The sequence below is a fragment of the Schistocerca gregaria genome, chromosome X (assembly GCF_023897955.1).
Source record: "Schistocerca gregaria isolate iqSchGreg1 chromosome X, iqSchGreg1.2, whole genome shotgun sequence".
NCBI lineage: Eukaryota > Metazoa > Arthropoda > Insecta > Orthoptera > Acrididae > Schistocerca > Schistocerca gregaria.
The window spans coordinates 768,928,615-768,950,970 of NC_064931.1; the positions used below are offsets into that span (position 1 = coordinate 768,928,615).

Genomic DNA, 22,356 nt, shown 5'->3' on the forward strand with positions numbered 1-22,356 from the left:
TAGAAGTATGTGGAGGCATCTATGTACGAATGTACGTGTGATACAATCAGTCCCACGGACTCAGCAGTGCAGTGGATAAGCCATGGTTTGGCCGGCGTCATGTACATATCTTGGACAGCTCTCATCGCTATCGAGCGTAATGTGTGGGGCGATCCGCCAGCCTACTGTGGAACCTTATAGTAACTAACCAAATGAAATGACCTGCCATATCATCTAGCATGAACCAACACGCTTAGGAACCAACACTGCCTTGTCTCAGTAACTCTCCTTGCATACTGGGCCACCTCAGGGGGTCTGCCGTCAAAATGTGGGGCACGCTTGGACAGTAACATCTCGACATCTTTGCGGACACCTTATCAAAGACAGTATAATTATGTCACAAGGCATAGGGTAGAACAGCAGAGTAATGAATGTAACCAGCAGCAGACTTTGCTTTCAAAACTGTGAAGTTTCGTACACTTTGAACAGGCAGTCTTTATTATGATTATCTTCTGGTTTCTCTTTCACAGTGCAGTTAGTTATTTGGTTTCGTAGAGCTTATTCTCTCATTTCCTGCTTCCCGTGAATCTAATCTCACGCACACTGGTAGATGTGTTAGTGCTGAAAACTTTTTTGAACAGTTTGTATTTAAGAATTTAATATCAGTTGAATTAGAGTACAGATAAAACAAAGAAATGCATTACTACAATTCACACATTTGCATTCACACCCAGTAGGCCACTGGTCGGTCCAGAATACGGGTAAATTTATGCCATTTTTACTATTTTATTTTCCTGTTTCATTCGCTGAAAGCCTGCAATGTTACCTGTCGTTTGTTATTCTTGCATCTTTATAAGAAAGTTAGGCTGGAAAGAGTATTGTATATGTTTGTTTTACAGGTTAAGCAGACTAGTTGAAAAATAACAGTTACTGGATTCGTTCAGTCTCGACCCGCCACAGTTCCAATATTTATTTTATTTTCAGTTTTGTCTTCCGATTTTTTAACTCGTTTCACGTGTAAGAAATTATCCATCGCAATATACACATCGCAAGTCACTGTGGCGTTTGCGGATTCTGCTTCTTCTGGTACTGTTATTAACACTAACCCCCCTCCTCCCCCCCGTGTCCCGTCTACATAAGCAAGTGATGAGCGTCCAGAACGGCTGTTGGTATGATTACTATGACATGAAATTTTTCTGATTTTAGAATTACGGTTATTTCACAAGATGCATGTGACCGGAAGCAACATGTTAGCCAGTTGTTCTTGGAATTTTAGCATGAAACTCCTCCGTTATGCACAAGTCCCTGGTAGCGCCTGCCAGTGGACTGTAACAGGTACCTCCATCACACTCTTGCGCTTCCGAAACGAACCGGTGACTAAAAGTGCCGCTCTGCTGTCAGACTTCCTATCTCCTCTGTTAATCCTACCTGCTAAGGATCACAAACTGACCAAAGATATTCATTTACCGATCGAAATAGGTATTTATAAGTTACTTATTTAGCGGGTAGACAACTTTTCTATAAAATTCTACCAATGATTCTCTGCATGACATGTAAGCAAGTTTATTTGGTGCTTCCACTTATATGTCGCTCCGGACAGAAGCTCAAAAATAATTTAGGTCGTTACTATTTACAATGACTTATCGCTAATAGTGTAATCGAACAATAATTAATTTTTCACCCTATTTATGCCCAGTGCGTTACAGCCGGCCGGGGTGGCGGAGCGGTTCTAGGCGCTACAGTCTGGAACCGTGCGACCGCTTATGTTGCAGGTTCGAATCCTGCCTCAGGCATGGATGTGTGTGATGTCCTTAGGTTAGACTGAGTGTTGAAAAGAGCGAGATGTATTTGACGCGAGCAGTATTTCCTCGATCCTTGCTTGTTTCTCGTGAGGACTGAATCGAATCTGTGTGTTTTCACTTACTTTATAATCACAATCGTCATTATTTTTTGTAATCACAATGTCATTATTTTAAGAGCGGAAGATCCTCACACTACAACATTACAACAGTATGCAAATTCCAAGGCTTGATTAGAGCAAGCAGGGTCAAAGTTGCAACAGTTATGCAGAGACGGAGATGCCTGCACAGGATAGACTAGTATAAAGAGCTGCATGAAATCAGTCTGCAGACAGAAACCCAAAACAACACGCAAATTCTGCGCGGCTCTCGGCAACTACTACTACAGAGTTGTATCTGAATTTGCACGTGATCCTTCCGATCATGGTCGTTTGCCACGTTGTGCTCACCAATAATGCCGATCTGGAGCTCTTACTGCGCAGATGTGTGTCTGCTTCTCTACAGAGGTCAGCGGTACAAATGTGCGCATGACATACTGTCTTCCGCTGACTCAACTACGACCACGCCTGCGTGCGCTGCATGTTTATCTCCGTACTGCTTGGCGGCCTAATGGATCCATGCGCTCCTAGACGACTGTGGCCTTAAAAGATCTTGTTTGGAGTCCTTGTTAAGGAAAGAAAGAGTACAGAAAAATTACAGAGTATGAACCAGAACGTTCAGGGATGTTGAAACCGCTACTTTACTGGATAGGAGAGACTCTCAAATCCGATCCTGCATGTTGCGATCATAAACTAACAGACAGCAATAAACGCATTCCTTATATGATATGAGCCAAGCGATATTCCTTTCTGTATTTGCGTTCCAATATGATGACAAAGTTCAAAGTGAGACAAAAAGACATATGATGTAGGTAATAGAAAATTATAACTTCTGAGGAGAGCCGCAGAAGACGCATGACGTTCAGTAAATACCTCATGTAAGAGACGGAAAAAGAAAAAGAGGTCTGGTTACGACAGAAACGTGAAGTGAAAAAAAGGAGAGAACGGCACCGAGAAGTAAATCACCTAGACTTCAAATGCAACAGCTCTAAAATACTACGCATGCCACAAGGTGAAAACGGTGAAACAGTTACTGACAAAGAAGTAACAGTTGACGAGGGGAAGAATTATGACGAAGAATTTTGCAAAACTAGAAACCACCCTGAATCGATGGTGACAGAAGAAGAACGTTGATTGACCGTTGAAGACAAGGGCCTTGAATTTCTGACGGAAGAAATATAGTCAGAACTTAATGAGATAGAAAGAAAGTGAACAGCAGTGGCGAAGGATGGAATTTCTATAGGAATGAACAGAGGGCTAGAAGAAAGAAAAGGGGAGCTATTGTATATACAAGTATGCAACAATATTAATTTGAAGGAATAATAGCTTGAACTTTCGCTGACATCGTGAATAGCCCAGTCCCAAAGAAAAGTAATGTTAAAAATGCTGCAACTACAGTACCTTTAGTCTGAACTCATATGGTCAACATTCCGCTTAAGGATCTTTAGCTGGCATCTACAGTCAAAAGTAGAAGGAGAACTGTACGAAGATCGGTTTGGATTCAAAAAAGGGAAAGGGGCAAGCGATGAAACTGAAATATTAAGGAGAAATGTCGAAAAATATTTTGAGAAGTGCAAATTTGTGTACCTTGTATTTAATATTCGTGGCTCAAGAAAAAGCATATGGCAGTGTAAAATGGACAAAGCTTACGGAGATTTCACTAAAGACGCGTGAAATGGCAAAAAAGGACTGTTAACCATTTTACGTAAGACACGATAAAAAAATAAGACTTTGAGAAAAAGTAACGGAGACAATTGAAAATGACAGAGATGTAAGACAAAGTTAGTCCTACTGTTTGCCACCAACATTATTGTTTATTTCTGTGAACGAAATAATGAATAACGTCTTCAGGAAAAAGGAGGCGTTTTGGTACATGGAAGCACGATCAGGTTCATACAGTTTACTGGAGATGTGGGATTATTAGCTGAAGATGAGAATGAAATCAGTAATAGATTCATCGAACAATTTTGAAAACGTGGTAAAAAGATAAAATTTAAGAAGGCGATGACAGTGATGATTGCCATGGGAGAAGGGATCATGAATGATGGGTCTGGAAGAGAAATGGTAAAACAGGAAGACAATTTTAAGTTTTTGCTATGCAGAAGAAGACGTAGTAGTAATGGTAAAGGAAACAACAGAGTAATGTAATTTTTTTGTGAACCGAATAGAAAAACGTAAGTGAAATGGTTAGTGTGGAGTGTAAACTTACATGGTAGTGAAATGCAAACACTGCTAAGACGCAAATTTTTGAAAATGTGGAAGTGGAGGAAGGTAGAAACTGTGATGTGGGAAGATCAAAAGCCGAGGTGTATTAAAAGGGTGAATGAAGTAAGGCACTTAGTGAGGACAGTGAAGAGTAGGAAAAGCAGTAACGTGGGGAATTTGATGAAAATGGAGAGGATAATGAAGGGCGCCTTAGAAAAATCTGTGGGTGGACGAAACGGACAGAAAGATGATAGCTAATAGATGACATCAGGCTCAGTTTGACAGACTGCAAAACTAAAATGTTGGCGGAGAATAGGAAATATTAGAAAATTCTGAGGTTGCAGCAAAAACACTACGCCCAGAGTAAGTCCCCTGATGGTATGCTGCATATTCACAAAAAGGCGCTACTTTGTAATTGCACTAATAAGGTTCTGTTTACCCACTGTACGGAAGTGTCCGTCCGAATATATGTATAGCGTAGCTTCATGAGTTTTCCGATACACATCAGAGTAGCGACAATGACGAGAAATTAGTACACTTTAAGTATTTACTTTCGTAAATCCGAATGCTTATTTTCAAATTTTACCATGGTAATAGATGACAGTGAGTGTGTTTCGATATAAAACAAAGAGAGAGAAAAAATTGTGACGAGGTTAATAGTACGACCTTATATGATATTTTAATAAATCAGCGTTTCTTAGGCTTAGTGTGTGGAAGGGAATTATATGTAGATTCATTCATTCATTCATCAAAACGCCTTTGTTTTTCTTTACTTAACTGTGGCTGTAAATTTAACTCTTTTTCGTTGTATCTTCTGTCGTATGCCGCACTTTGGTGATTACTTTTCATATTTTAGCTTTGAAGGCTAACGTGGGAATAGACATCTGCCAATTCACTTGATTCCTTCCAATGAAACAATGAAGTTAGCGTACGAGATAGTGTATAATGAATCGGTTTTCTATTTTTACCTGTGAAAACGAGTGAATCCTTTGCTGCAACATGGTAACTATATGTTAATCGTCGTTTTTTAGGGTCCTGTACCTCGATAGGAAAAACGAAAGCCTTAAATATCACTTTCTCGTCCGTTTGTCTGCATGTCTGTCTGTCTGTCTGTCTCTGTTCGACAGTTGAGATCCCTTTTTGTCATGAACTGGTAGTGGCATAAAGTTGAAATGAATGTCAAATCCATGAAATTTGGCAAAAAAGCAAGGTTTCACAGTACAAGTAAAGTAATAAATCCGCAATTTTTGATTATCTGTAATTATATCACATAAAAAAGTATTTTTGCCATTTTTTGTCCGTCAGTCAGTCTGTCGGCGTGTTAAGACCCCTTTTTCTCAGGAACAGGTAGAGGTATGAAGTTGAAATTTGCGTGGAATACTAAGGTTTAAAGTGCCTTTGAAGGTATAAAAAATTTAAGCTTCTAAGTCATAGCAGTCAAAAGATGCTGCCATTAACTCACATATACTCGCGAACCCACTCATCAAAACCTATAGATAAGCTACCTATACACGCATGTCGGGCGTGGTAATGTAGCGGTAAGCCGCGTGCCTGGAAACCGGAAGTAGCGGAATCGAATTTCGATCGGACCGCCCGTTTTTCAGTCTTAATTTTAACCTAGCCTTCACCTCATAACGATATGACCAGTCGTCAGAAACGACACGTGGTTCGGATTCCACGTTGAACTGTAGCTCTGCTTTCCCCAGTTGGATAACTGGGGGAGGTTAGGGACACGCAAGTCGCCGAAGTGGCGTCCAGTAAAAATACTTGCACCAGGCTATTGAGCCACACAAAGAAACTTTAGTTTCGTACGTCAGCAGAGCGCTTACACAAAACAGGTGAAACTGATTTGCTGTTCGCTGCTGCTAACTTTCCTAACTAATGCAGACCGGTAAGTGTAGACGTTCGAGGAAACAAAACATAAGTAAAAGTCAGTCAAATGTCTTGCAGTCTGTGCTTTCGGAGGTAAAATGTTCGGTATGAAGACACAAATTAGACATATCCAGCGATAATAATATCAAATTATCTGTTCAAAAGCCACATCAAACCAAAATTGGTACTGAAGTTCTCAAGGATGAGTACCAAGATTCTCATCGGCAAGAGATAAAAATCTGATGTCATACTCTAAAGTCACATAGGACTTTTTCAGCGCATTCGGCGAGTGTAGGAGTATTTATAGGACACAAAGTGGCACTCAGACTTTTTTATTTCCTATCCATAATGACAATGGTATTGACGTCAAAAGCTTGAGATTCAACTCTCTTTAAAGCGTATTATGTACTGAGAATTTTGTATTAATGGCTGTAGCAGCGAAATGGGCGCGTAACCACAACCAGTGGTTATGTCACCATATAAAACTGAAGAAGACGTACAATTAGTTGTACATAAGGTAATTTTTTTTAAGAATTTGTGAAGTGTAACGCATCTGAAAACATCTGCTTATTATAATACCATACGGATTATTCTGTACTTGAGTGTTTAGAACCTCCATAAAGTTAACATGAAGGAACAAGTCGAAGCAATTCAGAAAGGGTATGTTGGATCAATAATAGGCTTGTTTGGGAATTACGAGAATGTTATTTGAATTCTAAGGAAATTAAAATGGATATTTTTGCGAGAACGGCGATGATCATTCCACGAAACAGAGGCGCAGTAAGTATCTGGTTCAAAAATGGCTCTGAGCACTATGGGACTCAACTGCTGTGGTCATTAGTCCCCTAGAACTTAGAACTACTTAAACCTAACTAACCTAAGGACATCACACACATCCATGCCCGAGGCAGGATTCGAACCTGCGACCGTAGCAGTCGCACGGTTAAGTATCTGGTGACTGCGTTGTGTATTTCAACGAAAGAGCACAAGGGCCAAGAGTGGAGAGACGAAGTCACGTGTGGGGGTTACAGACATTGTGTTCTCGTTCAGTACGTGAACTGAACAGGAAGTGAAACACTAATGACGATGCAAAGTATTCCTTCCTCCGTGTAATACATATTCAATTGCGGAGTGTACATCTTGTAGATATGAAAGCAAAGTAGACGCGGACATATTTGGAAAAAAGATGTAGAATCAGCGTGACATATTGATTTTGCACAAATATTATTCCAATCTGAAGCAATGTTTCTGACTGAAGTTTCATTAAATACATACGCAATAGTATCACAAAGAAAGTTACCCGATTGAGGCTTCCAGTTTTCCACTCTCATCTGAGACTCCATTTGATGGAAAGGCTGCATCGTACTTCTCCTGTAACAAAACGCGGATCAATAACACGCTATGAAATGTTCGAAATGTATAGCGGTTAGAGATTCGTGTTACCCCGAAACAGCTCTTGCAACTTGTCAAACATAGAAAAAATCTGCTACAATAGAACAATTTCATAGCACATAATAATTTATAAATGGTTATTGTGCAAAAAATAAAAAGGAAATGGGTAAAGCTCTATTGAAAGTTTTCTCACAGGAGACATGAGGCCTGTGAAGCCGCGTTTAAGATATGTGACCGTGTAAATGTTCGCTGGCGCTGAAAAGTGTTTCCTATATTGTATTGTATGTTAACCGGGGACCTAGAAATGACGAAGAGGCTCCGTCGCCGCCGCAGCCGCAGTGGTCCACAACCCCACGACGACTACGGCAGTCCACTTCACCCCTCCGCCGCCCCACACCGAACCCAGGGTTATTGTGCGGTTCGGCCCCCGGTGGACCCCCCAGGGAACGTCTCACACCAGACGAGTGTAACCCCTATGTTTGCGTGGTAGAGTAATGGTGGTGCACGTGTACTACAAAGTGTAGTTGAGGCAGAATAAGGGGAACCAGCCCGCATTCGCCGAGGCAGATGGAAAACCGCCTAAAACAATCCACAGACTGGCCGGTTCACCAGACCTCGACGGAAGTCCGCCGGGCGGATTCGTGCCGGGGACCAGGCGCTCCTTCACGCCTGGAAAGCCGTGCGTTAGACCGCACGGTCAACCGATCGGGCTTGTTTCCTATATTACTCATTTATCTATCTTCAATTACTCAATTTATTATAGTGACTTGCACAAATATTTTATATTTATTTGTGGATAGTAGTATTGATCACACTATCATTTTTGACACAGTGAAAATAGTATAAAGCTGCGTTTGGAACAGATTCCGGTACTGATTTCAGCATTTGAGCACACACCATGCTATAGAGTTGTCACGTCTTTTTCACATACTACATTTCCTAAACAGAAAACTATATATGTAATAAATATTTAGAATTTAACTAGTTGCCCAGAGTAAGAGTGTTAAACAAAAATTAAAGACAGTGCCAGCCTCACCTGTCGGTTAATCTTGTCCAGCTGCTGCTCGTAATGCTTCTTGAGGGCGTGCATGTCTGCCTGCAGCTTGCAGTTGTTTACGTGCTCTGCCTCGTATTCCCTCCTCATCTCTTCCATCTGCTTCTCGTACTCCAGCCTCAGCTTCTCTCTCTCCTGTTCCACAAGGCTGCCTGCAAAGAATAGAATTTGTCTTTTAAAGTGCACTGTTTACCACACATAAATGTGAAAGACACAGAATACATAAACGTACCATCTACATCCACATCTACATCTACATGGTTACACTGCAATTCACACTTCAGTGCCTGGCAGAGGGTTCATTGAACCATTTTCGTACTACTTCTCTACCATTCCACTCTCGAATGGCGTGTGGGAAAAAGGAACACCTAAATCTTCCCGTTCTAGCTGTGATTTCTCTTATTTTATTCTGATGATCATTTGTCCCTACGTAGGTGGGTGTCAACAAAATATTTTCGCATTCGGAAGAGAAAGTTGTTGATTGAAATTTCGTAAATAGATCTCGCCGCAAAGAGAACCGCCTTTGTTTCAGTGACTGCCACTCCAACTCGTGTATCGTATCAGTGACACTCTCACCCCTACTGCGCGATAGCACAAAACGAGCTGTCCTTCTTTGCACTTTTTCGATGTCCCCCGTCAATCCCATGTGGTAAGGATCCCATACCGCGCAGCAGTATTCCAGCAGAGGACGGACAAGTGTAATGTAGGCTGTCTTTGTAGTGGGTTTCTCGCATCTTCTAAGTGTTCTGCCATCAAACAGCAGTCTTCATTTCGCCTTCCCCACAGTATTATCTATGTGGTCTTTCCAATTTAAGTTGCTCGTAATTGTAATTCCTAGGTATTTAGTCGAATTGACAGCCCTCAGAATTGTGCGATTTATCGTATACCCAAAATTTATCGGATTTCCTTTAGTACCCATGTGGATGACCTCGCACTGTTCTTTGTTTAGTGCTAATTTCCACTTTTTGCACCATACAGAAATTCTCTCTAAATCATTTTGTAATTGGAATTGATCGTGTGATGATTTTGCTAGACGGTAAATTACAGCGTCGTCTGCAAACAATCTAAGGGGGTTGCTAAGATTATCACCTAGATCATTTATATGGAAATGGAAAAAAGAACACATTGACACCGGTGTGTCAGACCCACCATACTTGCTCCGGACACTGCGAGAGGGCTGTACAAGCAATGATCACACGCACGGCACAGCGGACACACCAGGAACCGCGGTGTTGGCCGTCCAATGGCGCTAGCTGCGCAGCATTTGTGCACCGCCGCCGTCAGTGTCAGCCAGTTTGCCGTGGCATACGGAGCTCCATCGCAGTCTTTAACACTGGTAGCATGCCGCGACAGTGTGCACGTGAACCGTATGTGCAGTTGACGGTCTTTGAGCGAGGGCGTATAGTGGGCATGCGGGAGGCCGGGTGGACGTACCGCCGAATTGCTCAACACGTGGGGCGTGAGGTCTCCACAGTACATCGATGTTGTCGCCAGTGGTCGGCGGAAGGTGCACGTGCCCGTCGACCTGGGACCGGACCGCAGCTACGCACGGATGCACGCCAAGACCGTAGGATCCTACGCAGTAACGTAGGGGACCGCACCGCCACTTCCCAGCAAATTAGGGACACTGTTGCTCCTGGGGTATCGGCGAGGACCATTCGCAACCGTCTCCATGAAGCTGGGCTACGGTCCCGCACACCGTTAGGCCGTCTTCCGCTCACGTCCCAACATCGTGCAGCCCGCCTCCAGTGGTGTCGCGACAGGCGTGAATGGAGGGACGAATGGAGACGTGTCGTCTTCAGCGATGAGAGTCGCTTCTGCCTTGGTGCCAATGATGGTCGTATGCGTGTTTGGCGCCGTGCAGGTGAGTGCCACAATCAGGACTGCATACGACCGAGGCACACAGGGCCAACACCCGGCATCATGGTGTGGGGAGCGATCTCCTACACTGGCCGTACACCTCTGGTGATCGTCGAGGGGACACTGACTAGTGCACGGTACATCCAAACCGTCATCGAACCCATCGTTCTACTATTCCTAGACCGGCAAGGGAACTTGCTGTTCCAACAGGACAATGCACGTCCGCATGTATCCCGTGCCACCCAACGTGCTCTAGAAGGTGTAAGTCAACTACCCTGGCCAACAAGATCTCCGGATCTGTCCCCCATTGAGCATGTTTGGGACTGGATGAAGCGTCGTCTCACGCGGTCTGCACGTCCAGCACGAACGCTGGTCCAACTGAGGCGCCAGGTGGAAATGGCATGGCAAGCCGTTCCACAGGACTACATCCAAGATCTCTACGATCGTCTCCATGGGAGAATAGCAGCCTGCATTGCTGCGAAAGGTGGATATACACTGTACTAGTGCCGACATTGTGCATGCTCTGTTGCCTCTGTCTATGTGCCTGTGGTTCTGTCATTGTGATCATGTGATGTATCTGACCCCAGGAATGTGTCAATAAAGTTTCCCCTTCCTGGGACAATGAATTGACGGTGTTCTTATTTCAATTTCCAGGTGTGTAATTGCTCGCATGCAAAAACTCAGGGGTTGGAAAAAAATATGGAAACACTAAAGATACAACACATTACCGTACCTGATAAGGTGTAGGAAATCCACTGACATTCAAAGCAACTTCCAGTCGTCTCGGAATGGATAAATACAGGTCCTGTATGGTTCTCAAGGTAATCTTATACCATTCTTCCTGCAAAATGGTGGCAAGTCCAGGTAACAATGGGAGAAGAGAATAGCGATCACACAGCCTTCTCTCCAAAGCAGACCATAAAGACTCAAGATCTGGTGGTTGTGGTCTGCGAGTTAGATGCTACAATTCGTCTCGTGCCCAAAAAACCAGTTCTGGGCGATGCGAGCTGTGTGGATCCGTGGCTTGTCGTCTTGGAACACAGCCTTACCATTGGGGAACAAGCATTGTATCATGAGATGAACTTGATCATCCTCAATGATCACATAACCCTTGGCACTACTGCCACCTTGGAGATTAACCATGGGACCCATTGAATACCACGTCATGGCTGCCCATAAATCATCGCACATCCACCTTCTTTCACTCTTAGGGATAACACACCTCCAACATTTGGAAACAGTATGAAAAAAGACTCATCGGCCCAAATGACTTTCTTCCTTCTCCATAGTCCAGGTTTTATGGCTTCAAAAATGGTTTAAATGGTTCTGAGCACTATGGGACTTAACATCTGAAATTATCAGTCCACTAGAACTTAGAACTACTTAAACCTAACTAACCTAAGGACATCATACACATCCATGCCCGAGGCAGGATTCGAACCTGCGACCGTAGCGGTCACGCGGTTTCAGACTGAAGCGCCTAGAACCGCACGGCCCCACTACCTGGCTTTATGGCTTCGGCACCACATTTTCCTGCTACGGACATTTGTATCGCTGATCATACGGGCACCAACAATTTGTCCACGTTCGAATTCACTTACCTCCACCATAATGCAATCACAGCAACACAGAACTCTGTGCTGACCACGACTGACATTTCAAACGTGTTGAGGAGATTGCACAAGTGTCGTCCGTGGTCAAATACAACATCACAATCTGCAGGCTTGACTAGTATCTGCATTTATGTTCAAGTACTCATTTCTCGCCGTGTTTCGATATTTTTATCCTTCTAAATCGTTCTACAATACAGTCGAGACGTAGTCTGCACCAGCTTAAGATTTCGTGGCCAATGCAATGGAAGGAATAGGAGGGAGAGATCCAAGGAGACACAAACATTGAAATGTAGAAGAAATGTGAAAAGCTCATGGTTGTTTCGGGTAAGACCGCAGTGTCCTGTGGTGTCGCAAAGGTCTGCGCGACAATACATGCCAACGAAAAAAATAATTTTGTTAAGTAAAAGCTTAATCCCATGGTGTTGTAGACACTGAATTCGTATATTTACCTCAGTTTCTAGTGTCACGATCTCATAAACAAGAACATTAGCAAATCACGTGTAATTGGAATTTTTCCAGTATGAACATATGTTTTATATGAGGGAAAAACACATCTTTATTTCACTGGAATTGTCTGTCCACTGGTTTGTATTTCTTTCCTCTCTTCCCCCTAAAGCGTCTTGTATAGCTTTTTCCGCGTGGAATAGCCTATTGTACGTTTCGCTGAAGTGCCTAACAGCAGCCTCCCACCACGTTGTTACTCCAATGACCGTGATAGCGTGTTTACATCACTTTGATGTCGTGTTGAAAGCGCTCACTTTGTTAGTTACTGACACGACCCAGATTTTTAATGTAAATTTTATGTAACTCTTCCAAAAGCGAATCTTGAGGTTCGTCAAACAGCCTAACTACAACAGAAATGTAATATGGATCTTTTTGCTACCTAAGAACAATGAAACCTAAGCTCATGTGTCACTTACGATCACTTTTTATTCAAACTTGGAACTGAATATCATTTTTCGAGTTTCAGGTCCAACAAGAAAACTATCTTTCCCTTTCATTTCTTTTAATAATAAAGAAGAACGAAATAGCTTATTATAATATTTAAGACATATACTAACCGCCTAACTACTCTCAGTAAAATAATAACTTCAGATTATTAGCACATTAATATGATGTGTCACTACCACCTTTCGTTTATGACGACTTGAACTCCTCTGGGGACACTTTCAGTGAGATGTCTCAATGTCTGTGGAACAATGGCAGAACATGATTTCTCAAAAGCCGAAACCAGACAAGGTAGTTATGTTGGACGCCAGGGTCTGGAGTGAAGGCGACGTTGTAACTCATTCCCAAGGTGTTCCATTGGTTGCAGGTGAGGATTCTGGCCAGGCCAGGTCACTTCAGGAATGTTAGTGTCCACAAACCACTGACCCTCGGTAGCTGCTTTATGACAGCGTGTTGAAAGCTCTCACTTTGTTAGTTACCGACACGACCTAAATTTTCAAGGAAAATTCTAGTTAACTGGTAAAAAAGCGAGTCATGAGGCTCATCAAACAGCCTAACTTCTTAAACTGTTCTGTTACAAATCGTTTTCGAACTATTCCTCTGCTGCGTGCAGTACATAGCGCTATAAAATATGTTGATATCCTTCCCAATTTATGATTTTCTTAAGTGCAGTTAGGGGGCCACACCCTAACCACGACAGTTACACTCATATTGGAACACAATTTCCTCCGTACTTCACTTTTTGCACAACTCGCTCAACACAGGAGAGTCCATCGGACCTGACTGGATACCAATTCGATTGTACACAGAGAACACGAAAAAACATGCCCCCCTTCTAACAGCCGTGTACCGCAAGTCTCTAGAGGAACCGAAGGTTCCAAATGATTGGAAAAGAGCACAGATAGTTCCAGTTACCAAGAAGGGTCGTCGAGCAGATGCGCAAAACTATAGGCCTATATCTCTGACATCGATCTGTTGTAGAATTTTAGAACATATTTTTTGCACGCGTATCATGTCATTTCTGGAAACCCAGAATCTACTCTGTAGGAATCAACATGGATTCCGGAAACAGCGATCGTGTGAGACCCAACTCGCTTTATTTGTTCATGTGGCCCACAAAATATTAGATACAGGCTCCCAGGTAGATGCCATTTTCCTTGACTTCCGCAAGCGTTCGATACAGTTCCGCACTGCCGCTTAATAAACAAAGTAAGATTCTATGGAATATCAGACCAGGTGTGTGGCTGGATTGAAGAGTTTGTAACAAACAGAACAGAGCATGTTGTTCTCAATGGAGATACGTCTACAGACGTTAAAGTAACCTCTGGCGTGCCGTAGGGGACTGTTATGGGGCCATTGCTTTTCACAATATATATAAGTGACCTAGTAGATAGTGTTGGAAGTTCCATGCGGCTTTTAGCGGATGATGCTGTAGTATACAGAGAAGTTGCAGCATTAGAAAACTGCAGCGAAATGCAGGAAGATCTGCAGCGGATAGGCACTTAGTGGAGGGAGTGGCAACTGACCCTCAAAATAGAGAAATGTAATGTATTGCGAATACATAGAAAGAAGGATCCTTTATTGTATGATTATATGATAGCGGAACAAACACTGGTAGCAGTTGCTTCTGTGAAATACCTGGGAGTATGCGTACGGAACGATCTGGAGTGGAATGATCATATAAAATTAATTGTTGGTAAGGCGGTTGCCAGGTTGAGATTCATTGGGAGAGTCCTTAGTAAATGTAGTCCATCAACAATGGAGGTGGCTTACAAAATACTTGTTCGACCTATACTTGAGTATTGCTCATCAGTGTGGGATCCGTACCAGATCTGGTTGACAGAGGAGATAGAGAAGATCCAAAGAAGAGCGGCGCGTTTCGTCACAGGGTTATTTGGTAGCCGTGATAGCGTTACGGAGATGTTTAGCAAACTGAAGTGGCAGACTGCAAGAGAGGCGCACTGCGTCGCGGTGTAGCTTGCTGTCCAGGTTTCGAGAGGGTGCGTTTCTGGATGAGGTATCGAGTGTATTGCTTCCCCTTAGTTATACCTCCCGTGGAGATCACGAATGTAAAATTAGAGAGGCTTTCCGGCAGTCGTTCTTCCCACGAACGAATGGAACAGGAAAGGGAGGTAATGACAGTGGCACGTGAAGTGCCCTCCGCCACACACCGTTGGGTGGCTTGAGGAGTATAAATGTAGATGTAGATACACAAGATGTTAGTTAAATTCTCCAGGTATTCGCCAAATTCAAACCCATCCACCGGAACGTGTCAGAGAATATCGTGATTCATCACCCCAAATCACTCGTTTCAAGTCATCCACTGTCTTTACACCACCTCAAGCGTTGCTTAGCTTTGACTACAGAAGTGTGTGGTTTATGAGGACAACTTTGACCATGACATGCCATGCGTTTTCACTCCATACACACAGCCATTATGCTGGCTGGACTGCCGGAAGCAGTTTCGAATTCTCGAGTGATTCCTTCCGCTTTTCTCATGTGATTTTTTACAACCACTCTCCGCAACGTTCGACGGACCCTTGTCCGTCAGTACATGGAGTCTGCTTGTTCTTGGTTTAGTTGTGGTTCCTTCGCATCTCAAATTCACAGTAATATCACCTACGGTCCACTTTGGCAGCTTCATAAGGTTCTAAATGCCCATGAAGGACATGTTACTCAGGTGATATCCAATTACTAGACCACGATCTAAGCCACAGAGCTCTCCTAACCGAGACTTCTGCTGTTACTGCTTGTCTTCTGAGAACGCAATAAGCCCTGGCTCGTTTTATACTGGCGGTTCTACCTCTCGTGACATCTAGTGGTCCATTTCGGATTGAATAGCGGTGTTCGGATACTTTTGATCAGATAATGTATGAAACGTCTATCACCAAAATCGTTACAATTTCCGTTGTGTAGTTGTCGTTGTGGTCTTCAGTTCAGAGACTGGTTTGATGCAGCTCTCCATGCTACTCTATCGTGTGCAAGCTTCTTCATCACCTAGTACCTACTGCAACCTACATCCTTCTGAATCTGTTTAGTGTACTCATCTCTTACCCTCCCTCTACGATTTTTACCCTCCACGCTGCCCTCCAGTACTAAATCGGTCATCCCTTGATGCCTCAGAGTATGTCCTATCAACCGATCCCTTCTTCTAGTCAAGTTGTGCCACAGATTTCTCTTCTCCCCAATTCTATTCAACACCTCCTCATAATTTATGTGATCTACCCGTCTAATCTTCGTCATTCTTCTGTAGCAACACTTTTCGAAAGCTTCTATTCTCTTCTTATCCCAGGTATTTTGCTCCCCAAATAGCACTATTTTAAGCATTTCATTTCCTAATCTAATTCCCTCAGCATCACCCAGTTTAATTCGACTACATTCCGTTCTCCTCGATTTGCATTTGTTGATGTTCATCTTATAGCCTCCTTTCAAGACACTGGCCATTCCGTTCAACTGCTCTTCCAGATCCTTTGCTGTCTCTGATAGAACTACAATGTCATCGGTGAATCTCAAAGTTTTTATTTCTTCTCCATGGATTTTAATTCCTACTCCGTATTTTCTTTTGTTTCCTTTACTGCTTGCTCAATATACAGATTGAATAACATCGGGGATAGGCTACAACCCTGTCTCACTCACTTCCCAACCACTGCTTCATTTTCATGCCCCTCGACTCTCATAACTGCCATCTGGTTTCTGTACAAATTGTAAATAGCCTTTCGCTCCCTGTATTATACCCCTGCCACCCTCAGAATTTGAAAGAGAGTATTCCAGTTAACATTGTCAAAACTTTCTACAAATGCTAGAAGCGTAGGTTTGCCTTTCCTTAATCTATTTTCTAAGACAGTATCAATTATTAATTTTTAAAAATAGTAGTTAGTACGGCCTTTTTGCCATCGTATTAGGAACAGCACATTGCAAACTACTAGAATAAGCAAACTTTCATTAAAAGGTTGTGTCATCGTTCGCTTTTGCAGTCATACAGTCCGATGATTGTGTTTTTACACATTGAAATTTAAATAAGTGTGAAATTACAATGAAATGAATACCCCTAGCTGCATACAGACGTTGATGTAAGTCAACGGGGACAGTTGAAAATCTGTGTCCCGGCCGGGACGCGAACCCGGGATCTGCTTAGATGGCAGACGCTCTAACGATCCTTTTTTTGCGTTTGGTCGTTGCGAATGTCATATGACATCTGTTAAAGTTCGTTTGTTGATCCTTTCAATCAGTTTTTTATTACAGAGGCCAACCAGCTCTATGACCGAACACGCTGAGCTACCTGAGCTACCGTGCCGGCTCCCATCCACCTAAGCCACAGAGGACACAGAGGATAGTGCGACTGCAGGGACTTATCTCTGGCACGCCTCCCGTAACACCCACATTCGCAACTTATTGTCCCACACTATATTCATAGTGCCCCTGCCAATTTTTCTCATTACTCACGGCTTTACTGGTGGTTCCCGTAAGAGTCGGGCACTGTTTGTGCATCCGCACAAGATGGTCAAATGGCCGGTGAGCCTTAACTATATGTAGATGAATATGGTATCTGTTCTTTTGGACATGTCCAATAGAACAGATACCATCTCCATATACAGGGTGGTCTATTGATCGTGACCGGGCCAAATATCTCACGAAATAAGCATCAAACAAATAAACTACACTGAACGAAACTCGTCTAGCTTGAAGGGGGAAAACAGATGGCGCTATGGTTGGCCCGCTAGATGGCGCTGCCACAGGTCAAACGGATATCAACTGCGTTTTTTAAATAGGAACCACAATTTTTTACTACATATTCGTTTAGTACTTAAAGAAATATGAATGTTTTAGTTTGACCACTTTTTTGCATTATGGTAGATGGCGCTGTAATAGTCACAAACGTAGAAGTACGTGGTATCACGTAACATTAAGCAGGGCGGACGGTATTTGCTTCGTTATACACTCCTGGAAATGGAAAAAAGAACACATTGACACCGGTGTGTCAGACCCACCATACTTGCTCCGGACACTGCGAGAGGGCTGTACAAGCAATGATCACACGCACGGCACAGCGGACACACCAGGAACCGCGGTGTTGGCCGTCGAATGGCGCTAGCTGCGCAGCATTTGTGCACCGCCGCCGTCAGTGTCAGCCAGTTTGCCGTGGCATACGGAGCTCCATCGCAGTCTTTAACACTGGTAGCATGCCGCGACAGCGTGGACGTGAACCGTATGTGCAGTTGACGGACTTTGAGCGAGGGCGTATAGTGGACATGCGGGAGGCCGGGTTGGACGAATTGCTCAATACGTGGGGAGTGAGGTCTCCACAGTACATCGATGTTGTCGCCAGTGGTCGGCGGAAGGTGCTCGTGCCCGTCGACCTGGGACCGGACCGCAGCGACGCACGGATGCACGCCAAGACCGTAGGATCCTACGCAGTGCCGTAGGGGACCGCACCGCCACTTCCCAGCAAATTAGGGACACTGTTGCTCCTGGGGTATCGGCGAGGACCATTCGCAACCGTCTCCATGAAGCTGGGCTACGGTCCCGCACACCGTTAGGCCGTCTTCCGCTCACGCCAACATCGTGCAGCCCGCCTCCAATGGTGTCGCGACAGGCGTGAATGGAGGGACGAATGGAGACGTGTTGTCTTCAGCGATGAGAGTCGCTTCTGCCTTGGTGCCAATGATGGTCGTATGCGTGTTTGGCGCCGTGCAGGTGAGCGCCACAATCAGGACTGCATACGACCGAGGCACACAGGGCCAACACCCGGCATCATGGTGTGGGGAGCGATCTCCTACACTGGCCGTACACCTCTGGTGATCGTCGAGGGGACACTGAATAGTGCACGGTACATCCAAACCGTCATCGAACCCATCGTTCTACCATTCCTAGACCGGCAAGGGAACTTGCTGTTCCAACAGGACAATGCACGTCCGCATGTATCCCGTGCCACCCAACGTGCTCTAGAAGGTGTAAATCAACTACCCTGGCCAGCAAGATCTCCGGATCTGTCCCCATTGAGCATGTTTGGGACTGGATGAAGCGTCGTCTCTCGCGGTCTGCACGTCCAGCACGAACGCTGGTCCAACTGAGGCGCCAGGTGGAAATGGCATGGCAAGCCGTTCCACAGGACTACATCCAGCATCTCTACGATCGTCTCCATGGGAGAACAGCAGCCTGCATTGCTGCGAAAGGTGGATATACACTGTACTAGTGCCGACATTGTGCATGCTCTGTTGCCTGTGTCTATGTGCCTGTGGTTCTGTCAGTGTGATCATGTGATGTATCTGACCCCTGGAATGTGTCAATAAAGTTTCCCCTTCCTGGGACAATGAATTCACGGTGTTCTTATTTCAATTTCCAGGAGTGTACATTACCCGTGTTAAAATGGACCGTTTACCAATTGCGGAAAAGGGTGATATCGTGTTGATGTGTGGCTAATGTGATCAAAATGCCCAACGGGCGTGTGCAATGTATGCTGCTCGGCGTCCTGGACGACATCATCCAAGTGTCCGACCGTTCGCCGGATAGTTACGTTATTTAAAGAAACAGGAAGTGTTCAGCCACATGTGAAACGTCAACCACGAGCTGCAACAAATGATGATGCCCAAGTAGGTGTTTTAGCTGCTGTCGCGGCTAATCCGCACAGCAGTAGCAGACAAATTGCGCGAAAATAGGGAATCTCAGAAACGGCGGTGTTGGAAATGCTACATCAACATCGATTGCACCCGTACCATATTTCTATGCACCGGGAATTGCATGGCGACGACTTTGAACGTCGTGTACAGTTCTGCCACAGAGCACAAGAGAAATTACGGGTCGATGACAGATTTTTTGCACGCGTTCTATTTAGCGACGAAGCGTCATTCACCAACAGCGGTAACGTAAACCTGCATAATATGCACTACTGGGCAACAGAAAATCCACGATGGCTGCGACAAGTGGAACATCAGCGACCTTGGCGGGTTAATGTATGGTGCGGCATTATCTGAGGAAGGATAATTGGCCCCCATTTTATCGATGGCAATCTGAATGGTGCAATGTATGCTGATTCCCCACGTAATGTTCTACCGATGTTACTACAAGATGTTTCACTGCATGACAGAATGGCGATGTACTTCCAACATGATGGATGTCCGGCACATAGCTCGCGTTCGGTTGGAGCGGAATTGAATAGCATATTTCATGACAGGTGGATTGGTAGTCGAAGCACCATACCATGGCCCGCACGTACACCGGATCTGACGCCCCCGGATTTCTTTCCGTGGGGAAAGATGAAGGATATTTTCTATCGTGAACCACCGACAACGCCTGACAACATGCGTAAGCGCATTGTCAATGCATGTGCGAACATTACGGAAGGCGAACTACTCGCTGTTGAGAGGAATGTCGTTACACGTATTGTCAAATGCATTGAGGTTGACGGACATCATTTTGAGCATTTATTGCATTGATGTGGTATTTACAGGTAATCACGCTGTAACAGCATGCGTTCTCAGAAATGATAAGTTCACAAAGGTACATGAATCACATTCTAACAACCGAAATAAAGTGTTCAAAAGTACCTACGTTCTGTATTTTAATTTATAAAACCTACCTGTTACCATCTGTTTGTCGGCCAGGGTGGTCGAGCGGTTCTAGGCGCTACAGTCTGGAACTGCGCGACCGGTACGGTCGCAGGTTCGAATCCCGCCTCGCGCATGAATGTGTGTGATGTCCTTAGGTTAGTTAGGTTTAAGTAGTTTTAAGTTCTAGGGGACTGATGACCTCAGAAGTTAAGTCCCATAGTGCTCAGAGCCATTTTGAACCACCTGTTTGTCTAAAATTGTGAGCCACATGTTTGTGACTATTACAGCGCCATCTATCACAAAGCGAAAAAAGTGGTCCAACTAAAACATTAATATTTCTTTACGTACTACACGAATACGTAATAAAAATGGGGGTTCCTATTGTAAAAAAACGCAGTTGATATCCGTTTGACCTATGGCAGCGCCATCTAGCGGGCCAACCATAGCGCCATCTGGTTTCCCCCTCAAGGTAGACAAGTTTCGTTCTTTGTAGTTTTTTCGTTTGACGCTTATTTCGTGAGGTATTTGGCCCGGTCACGATCAAAGGACCATCCTGTATTTATTTAAATAAGTGTGTTGTATAGGTAGTGCAAGCAACGTCAACACCCTAACGAATTGAGCGATAATGATCGAACAGATTGCCCATTTTCGCTTCATAGCTTGTTTGCGGAAGGCATTGTATACTTGTTTCTATTTCAGTTGTTCCACAAAGAAACAAAGAATATGAATACCATTCAACTTACTTCTATAAGTAGATTTCCTGTTTGTTTGAATTGGTTCATTGTTTTTGTATTACCTTATTATCTAGCTACTGAATGTCACTCATATTTTGATATATGAGCAAGTCTAAGGCCGTCCTCATACGCGATATGATAGTGTTAGTCGGCGAGGAACTGGTCGAGCTTCGTAACGTCACAACGTGGAATTTCGCACTACAGAGCATTCCGAGGCGTGAAGGCTGACTAAGCAAGTGGTCAGACACATTCAGCCGTGCTTGCGTCAGCACTCATCCGATAACTGTCTTGCCACATCGTTGGGTAGAGGTAAAGTATGAATGGACTGCTTACCAACTCGCATGCAGACTGTGTGGTCAGTCGACGCACTCAGTGTCTGCGACCCTCTAGAATACGTTACGAGTCACCCGATGATTGACGTATTAGTAAATGACAAAATAGTTTTCAGTGCTCTGCTGGCATGTGATTCGAATGCGAACTGGTTGTGTTGATCCCAGGTTCTGGGATTTAGAAACATGCTGTCCCGCGCCGAGATTTCTGTGAGAATAGCTCTGCCAAGATTCAGCGCTGTTTACGTGTCTTGCAAAACCCTTCGAGCTTCGCAGGCCAGTGTGCCAAGGGTATGGTTGTCGGAGGCGCTGCTAACACGTACGAGTTCCCAGGACGTTCGTACTCCGGTCCGGGTGAAAGCGTATCCATGAAATGCATTCATAAATTATAGATACGGTACCACAACAGCTATACATTTTACTGGAAACATACGAAAATTTGTGCCGGAGCGGGACTCTAAACTGCATTTTCCGCTTGTCGCGTGTGGTTGCCTTAGTCACTTCTGCTATCCGAACACTCTTCCAGAATCGCCCCAACTCTCCATAAGCCCTAGTATCTGCTCCCCATAGTACTTGCACAGTTATGTGATTCCCGCATGAAGAGAGACTTATTTATTTTTCTCGTCACTTTGCGTGGACTTTGGCTTGAAATATATTAGTGAAGTATCTGTATCTCATAATATCTCTATAGTTCGATGTAATGTTCTTTCGGATATGCCTGCATATGTTTCCAGCAAATTGTATAAATGTTGTGGTACCGTATTCATAGTTTACTAATACGTTTCATGCTTAAATATCGCTATCCTTTTAGATTAGATTAGATTTCATTTTCGTTCCATAGACCCAAAAAATGAGATGATTCTCGTGGGTGTAGAACATGTCAGAAAGTATGACATAAAAACATAAAACATTTGAATATAACACTT

The 22,356-nt window shown here is 44.0% G+C and overlaps 1 protein-coding gene across 2 annotated transcripts in view; it reads right to left on the minus strand.

Moving 5' to 3' along the window:
- Positions 1 to 22,356, minus strand: part of LOC126298495 (osmotic avoidance abnormal protein 3) — a 349,861-nt gene that overhangs the window by 151,341 nt on the left and 176,164 nt on the right. For both annotated transcript variants that reach the window (XM_049989832.1, XM_049989831.1), the window contains exons 8-9: positions 8,382 to 8,551; positions 7,254 to 7,324 (exon numbers count right to left, since the gene is read on the minus strand). In XM_049989832.1, the coding sequence (XP_049845789.1) occupies positions 7,254 to 7,324; positions 8,382 to 8,551 (241 nt within the window). The remainder of the gene's footprint in view (positions 1 to 7,253; positions 7,325 to 8,381; positions 8,552 to 22,356) is intronic.